This window comes from Palaemon carinicauda, chromosome 5 (genome assembly GCF_036898095.1).
Source record: "Palaemon carinicauda isolate YSFRI2023 chromosome 5, ASM3689809v2, whole genome shotgun sequence".
Taxonomy (NCBI): domain Eukaryota; kingdom Metazoa; phylum Arthropoda; class Malacostraca; order Decapoda; family Palaemonidae; genus Palaemon; species Palaemon carinicauda.
This window is the reverse complement of record NC_090729.1, coordinates 189,030,934-189,041,928: the sequence shown is the minus strand read 5'-3', so window position 1 is coordinate 189,041,928 and position 10,995 is coordinate 189,030,934. Positions and strand designations below refer to the sequence as shown.

The 10,995-nt window shown below is 44.1% G+C and overlaps 1 protein-coding gene across 1 annotated transcript in view; it reads left to right on the top strand.

The window, feature by feature from the left end:
• The first annotated feature begins 573 nt into the window (after positions 1-573).
• The window catches only part of LOC137641679 (RWD domain-containing protein 2A), a 49,000-nt gene continuing 38,578 nt past the window's right edge, over positions 574-10,995 (top strand). The window contains exons 1-3 of the mRNA XM_068374458.1: positions 574-687; positions 6,380-6,514; positions 10,166-10,287. Of these exons, the coding sequence (XP_068230559.1) occupies positions 583-687; positions 6,380-6,514; positions 10,166-10,287 (362 nt within the window). The 5' untranslated portion in view covers positions 574-582. The remainder of the gene's footprint in view (positions 688-6,379; positions 6,515-10,165; positions 10,288-10,995) is intronic.

The following is a 10,995-nucleotide window of genomic DNA, read 5'->3' as shown; positions in this document are numbered from 1 at the left end:
AAGAGGACTTTAGATTTATTGTCTGTTTAAGGGACTTGAATAATTTACCTGTAAGAAGTGAAACTTCTCTTGGATGATTTTACTTATCCAGGGAATACAGTACAGTATTCTTATGTACGGTACATTATATTTATATACATTAAGTACTGTATTGTATAAAAAAAGCAGTGGAGATGCAAAGATTCATGTGTTTCCTATTGAATAACATTTAACATTTGTCTTATTGATCTCAATCTTTTGTAATGCCCTTTTTTTTGGTGTTACACTTCAGAGGTTGGTATAATTTTGTGATAAATAATGTCTTGTATTGACTTTAGTTGACCCCTAAGTCCTCCTCTAGTGGAGGGGACAATTTAGCTACTGTACAATGTTATAATCATAATATAAAAATCCTGTTTGTTTTATTATACCATACAGTATACTGCAAGGTATACTGTTGCATAGTTTCAGTTATAATACTTCATTTTGTTTTACTTATAATTGTTTTTTTTTTTAATTTGTTGGTAAATTAATTTATGCACTAGATTGCCTATCAGCAAACATATCCTCAAGTTCATTTATTTTCAGGTCAATAAAACAAGCATGAGTTGTGGTGAAGCAGAGACCCCCAGTTCTAAGAAGCCTCTGGACCATGCTGAGCTAATTAACATGATTGAACTTCAGCTGTCCGAGGTCGATATGCTACAGGTAAGTACTTTAAGTGCTAAGAATTTGTTTCCGAAACCAATGTTTAAGACCATACACTAGGTGGATGAAGAAATCTTAACTATTAGGTGGTCTTTTAGAAATTTTTTAATTATTATTAATGAATTCATAAGGATGATTTTGCAGTTTACAGATGCATACCAAATTTAGAATAATTTTAATGCTCCATAAATACAAAATGTTAATTGTTCCGTAACCGAAATACAAACCACGCTATTTACATTGGGTTTACCTTTTAGCGCAGCTGAAATGACGAGCCAATAGTTTTAACGAGAGTTAATTACCCCCGCGCTAGTTAGCGGGGGGTAGGGGAAGGGTAGCTTACTACCCCTCCCCCCCCCCACACACCGGTGACTTGCTTCACTTCACTTTTGGCTCGGCGGTGATCAGACGTGTCTGTTCATCGTCCTCGTGACAGCCTTTAATTTTTCTGCTTTTTCTTTCTACAGCGTGTGTGTTGGTTGGAAGTTGACCTTCATTATTATTATTTTACAATGCGTACGTGCCCTGGTGTTGCCGGTCGTCCTTGTGGGACCTTTATGTCGGACGTAGCTACGGACCCTCACACCCTTTGCCCTCAATGTCGGGGCCGACGGTGTTACCAGGAGAACATGTGCCGTGAGTGCAGGGAGTGGTCTGCCTCCCAGTGGGAGAGGTTTGGCCGCCGGCGTAAGAAGAAGTCCATGAGAGACCGTTCTCCTTCGTGGTTTGCCTTGAAGGAGAAAGGTTCTCGGGATTCTTCTTCCGCCGCCCAAACCTCCTCCGAAGCTCCCCCTCGTCCGGCTCCTAAGGAGAGTCGGCCGAGTGGTAGCGCAGGCTCTAGTTCTGTTTCCCGACCTTGGGTGGGGGAAGAGGGCGTCGCCTCCCATAGCGAGGCGGTTCCCCCTCCTCCTCTGGGGGAGGTTATTGATAATGCTTTAACTAATGATGATCTTTTGCAGATTTGGTCTTCCCTGGAGCTTAAGGGCTTGCCCTCCAGGGTCGCCTTTATTGACCTTGTCTCGTTGGGGGCCGCTGTTAGGCAGTCGCCGGCGGTAGCAGAGGTAGACCCTCTGTCTATCGTCGACGTCGTGGTGGCAGAGGCCAAGGAGACCAATAGGAAGGCCCTGGAGACCTTCTTGCTCTCGGGCACCAGGTTACCACCCTGTGGGCCAACTCGGTGTGGAAGCGTCGCGATGCTGTGTCCGAGAGATTCCATCCGAAGGTCCCCGCCGTGGATGTGTGTAGGCTCCGGCATGCTTCCCTTCTGGGGGAGAACCTGTTTGAGCCTCAAGACATGGAGCGAACGGCTAAGAGGTGGAGGAAATCCTGCACGGACTCCCTCCTCCATAGGGCCCTTACAACTCGGCCCTATAAGCCTCCAGCCCCGCCACAACAGCAGCAGCAGCCTCGTAAGGCTCCAAAGCAGGCACCGGCAGTTAAGAAGGTGGTGTCTAAGCCCCAGCCCTTTCCAGCCAAGGTCAAGAGGGGCGGTAAGTCCTCCAGGGGAGGCAAGACCCCTAGGGGTGGCGGCCGCGGCCGCAAGCCCTAGGGGTGGCAGTCCCCCTGCGTGTCCACCTGTGGGGGGATGCCTTCAGCGTTGCGTCCGCAGGTGGCAGCAACACGGGGCCGATGCTTGGACGGTCTCAGTGATCGGCCAAGGCTATCGCGTCCCGTTCACAACATCTCAACCTCCCCTGACAGCGAATCCAGTGTCGTTGAGCTCCTATGCCACGGGATCGGCAAAGGGGCTGGCCCTTCAGGCCGAAGTCGAGACCATGCTCGAGAAGGGTGCTCTCCAGGAGGTCGTCGACGGCTCCCCAGGCTTCTTCAGTCGACTCTTTCTTGTGAAGAAGGCTACTGGAGGCTGGAGACCCGTCATCGACCTCTCAGCTTTGAACGGGTTTGTCAAGCAAACCCGGTTCAGCATGGAGACAGCAGATACGGTCAGACTTGCGGTGAGACCACAAGACTTCATGTGCACACTGGATCTAAAGGACGCGTACTTCCAGATCCCAATCCATCCGTCTTCCAGGAAGTACCTGAGATTTTGCCTAGACGACAAGATCTACCCGTTCAAGGTGCTGTGTTTCGGTCTCTCCACAGCTCCTCAGGTGTTCACCAGAGTGTTCACCCTGATTTCATCTTAGGTGCACAGGAACGGCATTCGTCTCCTTCGTTATCTAGATGATTGGCTGATCCTAGCAGACTCGGAGTCGACCCTTCTTCGGCACCGAGACAGGCTTCTGGATCTTTGCCAGGATCTGGGGATCGTGGTAAACCTCGAGAAGTCCTTTCTGCAGCTGTCCCAACGACTGGTTTATCTAGGCATGCTAATAGACACCAATCTCCACAAAGCCTTTCCATCAGACGACCGGATAGCAAGACTGAGGAGGGTGGCGGAACCCTTCCTCAGGCGAGAAGAATCGTGGTTGCGTCTCTTAGGTCACCTATCCTCCCTGGCTCGTCTGGTTCCAAACAGCTGCCTCAGGATGAGATCCCTTCAATGGCGGCTCAAGTCCCGGTGGAATCAAGGATCCGATTCCCCGGACATTCTGATCCCAATGGTGTCTCTGGAACAGACGGACTTGCGGTGGTGGCTGGTCGACGAGAACCTGCAGAAGGGAGTGAGTCTTCTCGTCCTCCCCCCGGAATTGACTCTGTTTTCGGACGCGTCAAAAGAAGGGTGGGGGGCGCACGTTCTGAACCAGAGGGCCTCAGGCCTTTGGTCAGAATCAGAAAAGTGCCTACACATCACCCTGCTAGAATTGAAGGCCGTCTTTCTGGCTCTTCAGCAGTTCCAACGGTCCCTGGCGGGTCACTCCGTGGTGGTGATGAGCGACAACACCACGATAGTGGCTTATATCAACAAGCAGGGAGGCACTTTTTCGCAGCAGCTATCCCATCTTGCAGTAGAGACTCTGAGGTGGACCGAAACCCACTCGATAACACTATCAGCTCGCTTCATTCCTGGCAAGAGGAATGTGCTCGCCGACAGTCTGAGCAGGGCCTCGCAGATAGTGAGTACCGAGTGGTCTTTGGATCCTCTGATTGCCAACAAAGTCCTGACTTTGTGGGGTTCCCCGACTGTGGACTTGTTCGCGACAGCTTTGAACTTCAAGCTGCCCCTGTACTGCTCCCCAGTCCCGGACCCCAAGGCACTCTGGCAAGATGCTTTCCAGCAACGGTGGGACAACATCGACGTGTACGCCTTCCCACCTTTCTGTCTGATGAGAAGGGTGCTCAACAGGACCAGACTATCGGTCAACTGTTCGATGACTGGTAGCTCCGCTATGGCATCACGCGGAATGGTTTCCGGACCTTCTGCAGCTCCTGACGGAGCTCCCGAGGGAGCTTCCTCCACGACACGAGCTTCTCAGACAACCCCACTCCGGCGTCCCTCACAGGGCCGTAGCCTCGCTTCGGCTTCACGCCATGAGACTATCCAGCGTCTCCTCGCGGAGAGAGGCTTTTCGCAACAGCTTGCGGAGAGAATGTCTCGGCACCTGCGAAGGTCCTCTGAGGGAGTCTACCAAGCAAAGTGGAGAGTCTTTTGTGGTTGGTGTCGTGGAAGGGGTATCTCTCCACTCGATGCCACTATTCCAGCAATAGCGGACTTCCTCGTTTATATGCGGGAAGAAATGCGCCTTTCTGTCTCGGCAGTGAAAGGCTATCGCTCAGCCTTAAGCTTGGCCTTCAGACTGAAGGGCGTGGATATTTCTTCATCGCTAGAACTCTCTTTACTCATACGTAGCTATGAGCTTACCTGCCCCCAGTCGGAAGTGAGACCTCCTCCTTGGAACGTGGTTCGAGTCCTCAGGTCTCTTAAGAGACCTCCCTTCGAGCCATTACGCCAGGTCTCCGATCGCCACCTGTCTTGGAAGACGGCTTTCCTACTCGCTTTGGCTTCGGCCAAGCGGGTTAGTGAACTTCATGGTCTCTCGTACGACATCACCCATTCAAGGGGATGGGGGGAGGTAACGTTCAGGTTCGTCCCTGAGTTTGTTGCCAAGACTCAGAATCCTGGAGTGCCGGATCCTCGGTTCGACTCTTTCAGGATCGCGAGTCTCCGTTCTGTAACAAGCGACCCAGACCAGCTGCTACTATGTCCAGTGAGGTGTCTGAGGCACTACTTGAAGAGAACGGCTGCAGTCTGTCCTCAAGTGCGAGCTTTGTTTGTGAGCACAGGCAGGACTAAGAGGAGGGTCACTAGGAACACCATCTCAGCTTGGATTCGAAGGGTTATCCACCATGCCTTGAATCCTGACCCTCCTCCGTCACGTCGCCCTCGGGCCCACGATGTCAGGGGTATTGCTACATCCCTGGCCTTCAAGAGAAACTTCTCTGTGACGCAGGTACTTCAAGCTGGGGTCTGGAAGCGTCAAACGACCTTCACAGCCCACTACCTGCAAGACGTGACCCACAGGAGCCTCGATACGTTTTCTATCGGCCCTGTGATGGCTGCACAACAACTGGTCTAACCTCAGGCTCCTTTTTGGACAAGTAGCAGTAGGTTGAGGGCGTTGTTACCCGGTCTTAGTCTGAGTGAATGAAAGAGTATGTCTGACCCTTACTTCTTTCTTCATTCTCCCCTCTCTTGGGGAAGCAGCATCCTGGTCCTCGCATAGCTGACCTCGACCTCTGCAGGTAACCCATGCTTCTTTGTGCTCCTAGTATTAAGCTTAATACTGTTGCGTCCCCCATACCCTGACGAGGTGGTATTGGGAACGTCCTATCCTAGAATTCCTATCTGAAGGTCTCAAGGTCAACTTCATAGGACGAGTCACACTCTCCTCCACACACTGCTTATGTAGGCCACTCGTTCCTAGTGATGCTAGGAACTTGTGAGGTACAGGGGCTCCCTTTCTCTAGTGCTGCTCACTGAGGGATCGAGCCCCCGGGCAAGCCGAAGTCAGTAAGGCTGGGGACTTTCCACCCTGCCTAAGGGGTAAGTCACCCAATGTAAATAGCGTGGTTTGTATTTCGGTTACGGAACAAATGACAAATTCGAAGATAATTTGTATTTTTCCTAACCATACAAACCTTAGCTATTTACACATATGTGCCCGCCATCCCTGACCCCCAAGTCAAGTCCTACCTCTAAGTGAAGTGAAGCAAGTCACCATTGTGGGGGGGGGGGGGGGGGGGGAGTGGTAGCAAGCTACCCTTCCCCTACCCCCCGCTAACTAGCGCGGGGGGTAATTAACCCTCGTTAAAACTATTGGCTCGTCATTTCAGCTGCGCTAAAAGGTAAACCCAATGTAAATAGCTAAGGTTTGTATGGTTAGGAAAAATACAAATTATCTTCGAATTTGTCATTTTTTTTCATGTATTTTTGACTGCTTAGCTTCCCTTAGTTCATTTATGTTACCCAGTTTATTAAGTTTGCTATAGATTTTTTTTGGTATTAACCTCTATGTTATTCTAGTTGTAGATAAAGTACAATACTGGATTAGACTTGATAATAAAGAAAGATATAATTTTTATTGGGATTTTGCATCGTAGAACATAGTCCTGTTGCCTCAAGAGCATAATGTCAGTATGAAATAATTTCCTCATAAAGTAATCTACAGTATACAGTATGCTGTTTCTGAACAAAGCAACTCATATATATTAAAATTATACATAGAAGTAAAAAAATATATACTTTAGGTATTGTTTTTTGGTAAATTCCGTTTTTTTTGATAACTTACAGTCAATGTTTCCTGGTCCAAAAGAACTGATACTGGACGACCCAACTGTCCCCATCGATTTAAGGGATTTTGCGGAAGGACGGACTAAGTTATTACCTTCTCGTCTTGGTTTTGTTCTCAACTTAGATGTTGAAAAGGTATTTGTGTTTGTTATCGTTTTCATCTCTATTTTCAGTAACTTATTAAAAGATATGGTTTATTGTCTCATTAAGAATTTGGATGTACTCTACAATACTTATTGAATTATACTGATTTAAGATTGTGACACAGTTCCGGTAGGCCCTGCTGCTTCCTCCGATGCCTTAGATGACCGCGGAGGTAGCAGCAGTAGGGGATTCAGCATTATGAAGCTTCATCTGTGGTGGATAATGTGGGAGGTTGGGCTGTGGCACCCTAGCAGTACCAGCTGAACTCGGTTGAGTCCCTTGTTAGGCTTGGAGGAACGTAGAGAGTAGAGGTCCCCTTTTTTGTTTTGTTTCATTTGTTGATGTCGGCTACCCCCCAAAATTGGGGGAGAGTGCCTTGGTATATGTATGTATGTAAGAATAAAATTATAGAATTCCTAGGATCCCCAATAATCAGTTCTCATGATCTGTTATTTGAACCTATAATTGATGAATAATGATATTAGTAAATATAATTTTAATTATAATAATACTGCCTAAAAACATATGAGCAAAACAGCTGTGTGCCACAATTATTGCGAATAACCTTCGCTGTATTCAGCGTGACAGACTAAAATTCCTTATCTACTTTCAACTTCGTATATTATTATTATTATTATTATTGTTATTATTATTATTATTGTTATTATTATTCACAGTCTACAGAGACTGGTGGTTGTTTTTATATTGTAGGGTCCTAGGTTACATCCAGCTTTTTTAGGAATCCATCACTTTCCTCACTATTCTTCTTCATCCAACGGGTTAACTACTGCATTGTAATTGTTCAGTGGCTGCTTTCCTCTTGGTAAGGGTAGAAGAGAGACTTTAGCTATGGTAAACAGCTCTTCTAGGAGAAGGACACTCCAAAATAAAACCATTGTTCTCTAGTCTTAGGTAGTACCATAGCCTCTGTACCATGGTCTTCCACTGTCTTGGGTTAGAGTTCTCTTGCTTAAGGGTACACTTGGGCACACTATTCTGTCTTATTTCTCTTCATCTTGTTTTGTTAAAGTCATGGTTAAATAGGAAATTTTTAGTTTGATGTTACTGTTCTTAAAATATTTTAGTTTTCCTTCTTTCCTTTCCTCACTGGGCTATTTTTCATGTTGGGGCCCCTGGGCGTATAGCATCATGCTTTTCCAACTAGGATTGTAGCTTAGCAAGTAATAATAATAATAATAATGATAATAATAATATATGTGCTGTTTCGAGTAGCACACATTTTTACACAAGTCTTGGGGCTATATTGGCTCCTGCCTTTTCAAGATTCCTTTTCAGGGACTTAGGTATGGTCCCTATTGCTCCTGTGATTATTGGCACCACTTCTAATTGCATATTCCATAGCCTTTTCGATTAATTTTTTAAGTCTTGGTACTTTTCGTATTTTTTCTCTCCCCTTATATTCCACTCTTGAGTCCCACGGTACTGGGACATCTATGAGTGAGACTTTTTTCGTTGTCTTGTCAACGAGAATGTCTTTATCGCTCTGTTTGTCCTTATACTATAGTCCCAGAGTAGTTTAGGTTGATCATTTTCTATCATAGCTTGAGGTTGGTGTTCGTATGATTTATTGGTGCGTTTTATTTATTTTCTACAAAGACCAATGGAGAGCTTTAGCTGCTTGTCATGTCATTTTTTTTATGGATTATTATTATTATTATTATGATTATTATTATTATTATTATTATTATTATTTCTACCGTGGTAGGAAAAACCAGGATGCTATAAGCCCAAGTGCTCTAACAGGGTAAATAACCCAGTGAGGAAAGTAAATAAGGAAACGAATAGAATAGTGCACATGAATGTACTCTCAAGTAAGATTACTCTATTCCAAGTCAGTGGAAGAACATGGTGCAGAGGTTATGGCACTACCCAAGACTAGAGAATAATAGTTTGATTTTGGAGTGTCCTTTTCCTAGAAGAGCTGCTTACCATAGCTAGAGTCATATATCCTTACCAAGTGGAAAGTAGCCACTGAACAGTCCCAGGGGTTAACTACCCCTAAAGTGAAGAAGAATTTTTGGGTTATCTTAGCGTCTTCATGTAAGATACGGAATGAGGTAATTAGGGTTACCACAGGAATTAGAGAACTATCAGATAAGATCTAAGAAAGTTGACTGAAGTGGTGTGGTCATGTCATGAGAAGAGATAAACAGTATATTGGGAGGAGAATGATGGAAATGGAGGTACAGGGAACGAGAAGGAGAGGGAGACCAAAGCGAAGGTGGATGGACTGTATCAAATATGACCTTCGATCAAAGGGATTAACCGGTGTTGAAGTGTGGGGCAGAGGTAGAAGGAGAGCGCTGGCCAGAAACATCGACCCCACATAGAAGTGGGAAAAGATGCAGACAAAGAAGAAGTGGTGTCTTCAGGTGTATTATGAGAGTGGAGGAAGTTTAAAGAATAGGCCAAGCTTTCTCCTGGCTAGACCATTGGTGAGGAACAGTCTCATACTTTGTACAGTATTATCAGAAAATCTCACAGTTCCTGATATGAGGAATTAGTATGAAGACCTTGTCAGAGCAGGGTCAAAAGTATCAGTTCCTGCTCTATCAGATGGACTTTGTGTGGGGAATTGCATACTGAAAAGGAGAAACGCAGTAAGCGCAAAGTTTCCAAGGCATATGACTCGTAGGGATTCCTTCATCTTAAGGAACTTCAACATCACGGACCATCCAACTCTCTTCCCAATCTGTAAATTAGACGAATATGAAGTTTAGTTCAATTAATACAAATCTCTTACTTTTAATTGGAGTGCATACAAATCTCTTACTTTAATAGGGGTACCCTCTTCCTAGCTTTTGAAATTGGTGAACACTCTTAAGGAAATACAAAGAGTGAGACCGGGACTTTTCCCTTATGGGATAATTTGGCCTGTGATAATCACAATTTTACTTGTTTTGATTAGAGTGCATAGAAATCTCTTACTTTTAATTGGAGTGCATAAAAATCTCTTACTTTAATAAGGATGCCCTCTTCCTAGCTTTTAAAATTGGTAAACGCCCTTGAGGGAATACAAAGAGTGAGTCCGGGACTTCTCCCTTATGAGATAATTCGGCTTATGATAATCACAATTTCACGTGTTTCAGATAAACAGCACTCATATGATCTATACTTGTGAATGTCACAAGGCATAAGTAAAACAAGAGGAGTATATGTTATAGTACATTTATATTGTTTAAAATTGACAGAATTTTGTATAATAAGATTTTAGGGAATCTCAGTTTGGCTTTTTATACATTAATCTTGTATTTTCAGCCATTTCTTGTATAATTTTGCTCATTAAAAAGATAGCTTTCTGTTGTCAAGATGCATCTCATAATGGAATTAGAAGTGACTTTGGATATATGTTAAATTTCAAATGATATATAGTTTTATGAATTTACAAGTAGCAGAATATAGATTAAGCCAAATGTAGCTAAAGGACCAAAAAGGGAATAACTAACGTACTTCCTTTTATTAGTATCATTAGTATTAGTATTATTATTATTACTAGCTAATCTACAACCCTAGTTGGAAAAGTAGGATGCTATAGGCCAAAGGACTCCAACAGGAAAATATAGCTTTGTATGAACTTTTATATTTTGTTTCAGTTTAGTAATTCACATTTTGTTTACGCAGGGTCATTTGAATGTGAGCGTTAATCTCCCCCACGAATATCCAGCAGTGCCGCCTGACATATTCGTACGATCTCAGACCCTGAACCGAGAAGCACAGCGTCAGTTGAATGATGACCTGATGGAGTGAGTTTCATTTTATTCCTATGCGATTGCTATTGGTTTTATACCCTGTATGGGGTTCCATTTACAGAGTAAATGTTGAATTTTTTTCTTTGGCACAAGCATTTTACTTTTCATCCCTCTCCCTGGGATTCAACCTACTTTACTATTCAACTTCTTGAAATTTACTTAGCTCAACCTTTCATTGATCATTTTTAGACCATTTCACTGATCATTTAACAAAGCCTTTCACTGATAATTTAACAGACCTTTTCAATGATCATTTAACAGATCTTTTCACTGATTATTTAACAGATCTTTTCACTGATCATTTAACAGATTCTTTCACTGATCGTTTATCAGACCCTTTCATTGATCATTTAACAGACCCTTTCACTGATGATTTAGCAGACCCTTTCATTGATCATTTAACAGATCTTTTCACTGATTATTTAACAGATTCTTTCACTGATCGTTTAACAGACCCTATCATTGATCATTTAACAAACCCTTCCACTGATAATTTAACAAACCTTATCACTGATCATCTAATAGACCCTTCTGCAAGCACTGTAAGGATCTAAACACATGAATCAAAGGTTTAGTAAAAATGAATGTTAAATAACTGTATACCAAGTGAAGTATTAGATAGAAAACTTTCTAAAGAGAGAAGCCTCCAGCTTTTACATGTTGACTTTGTCTGATTACAAGGAAGATATTTGTACAATAGTG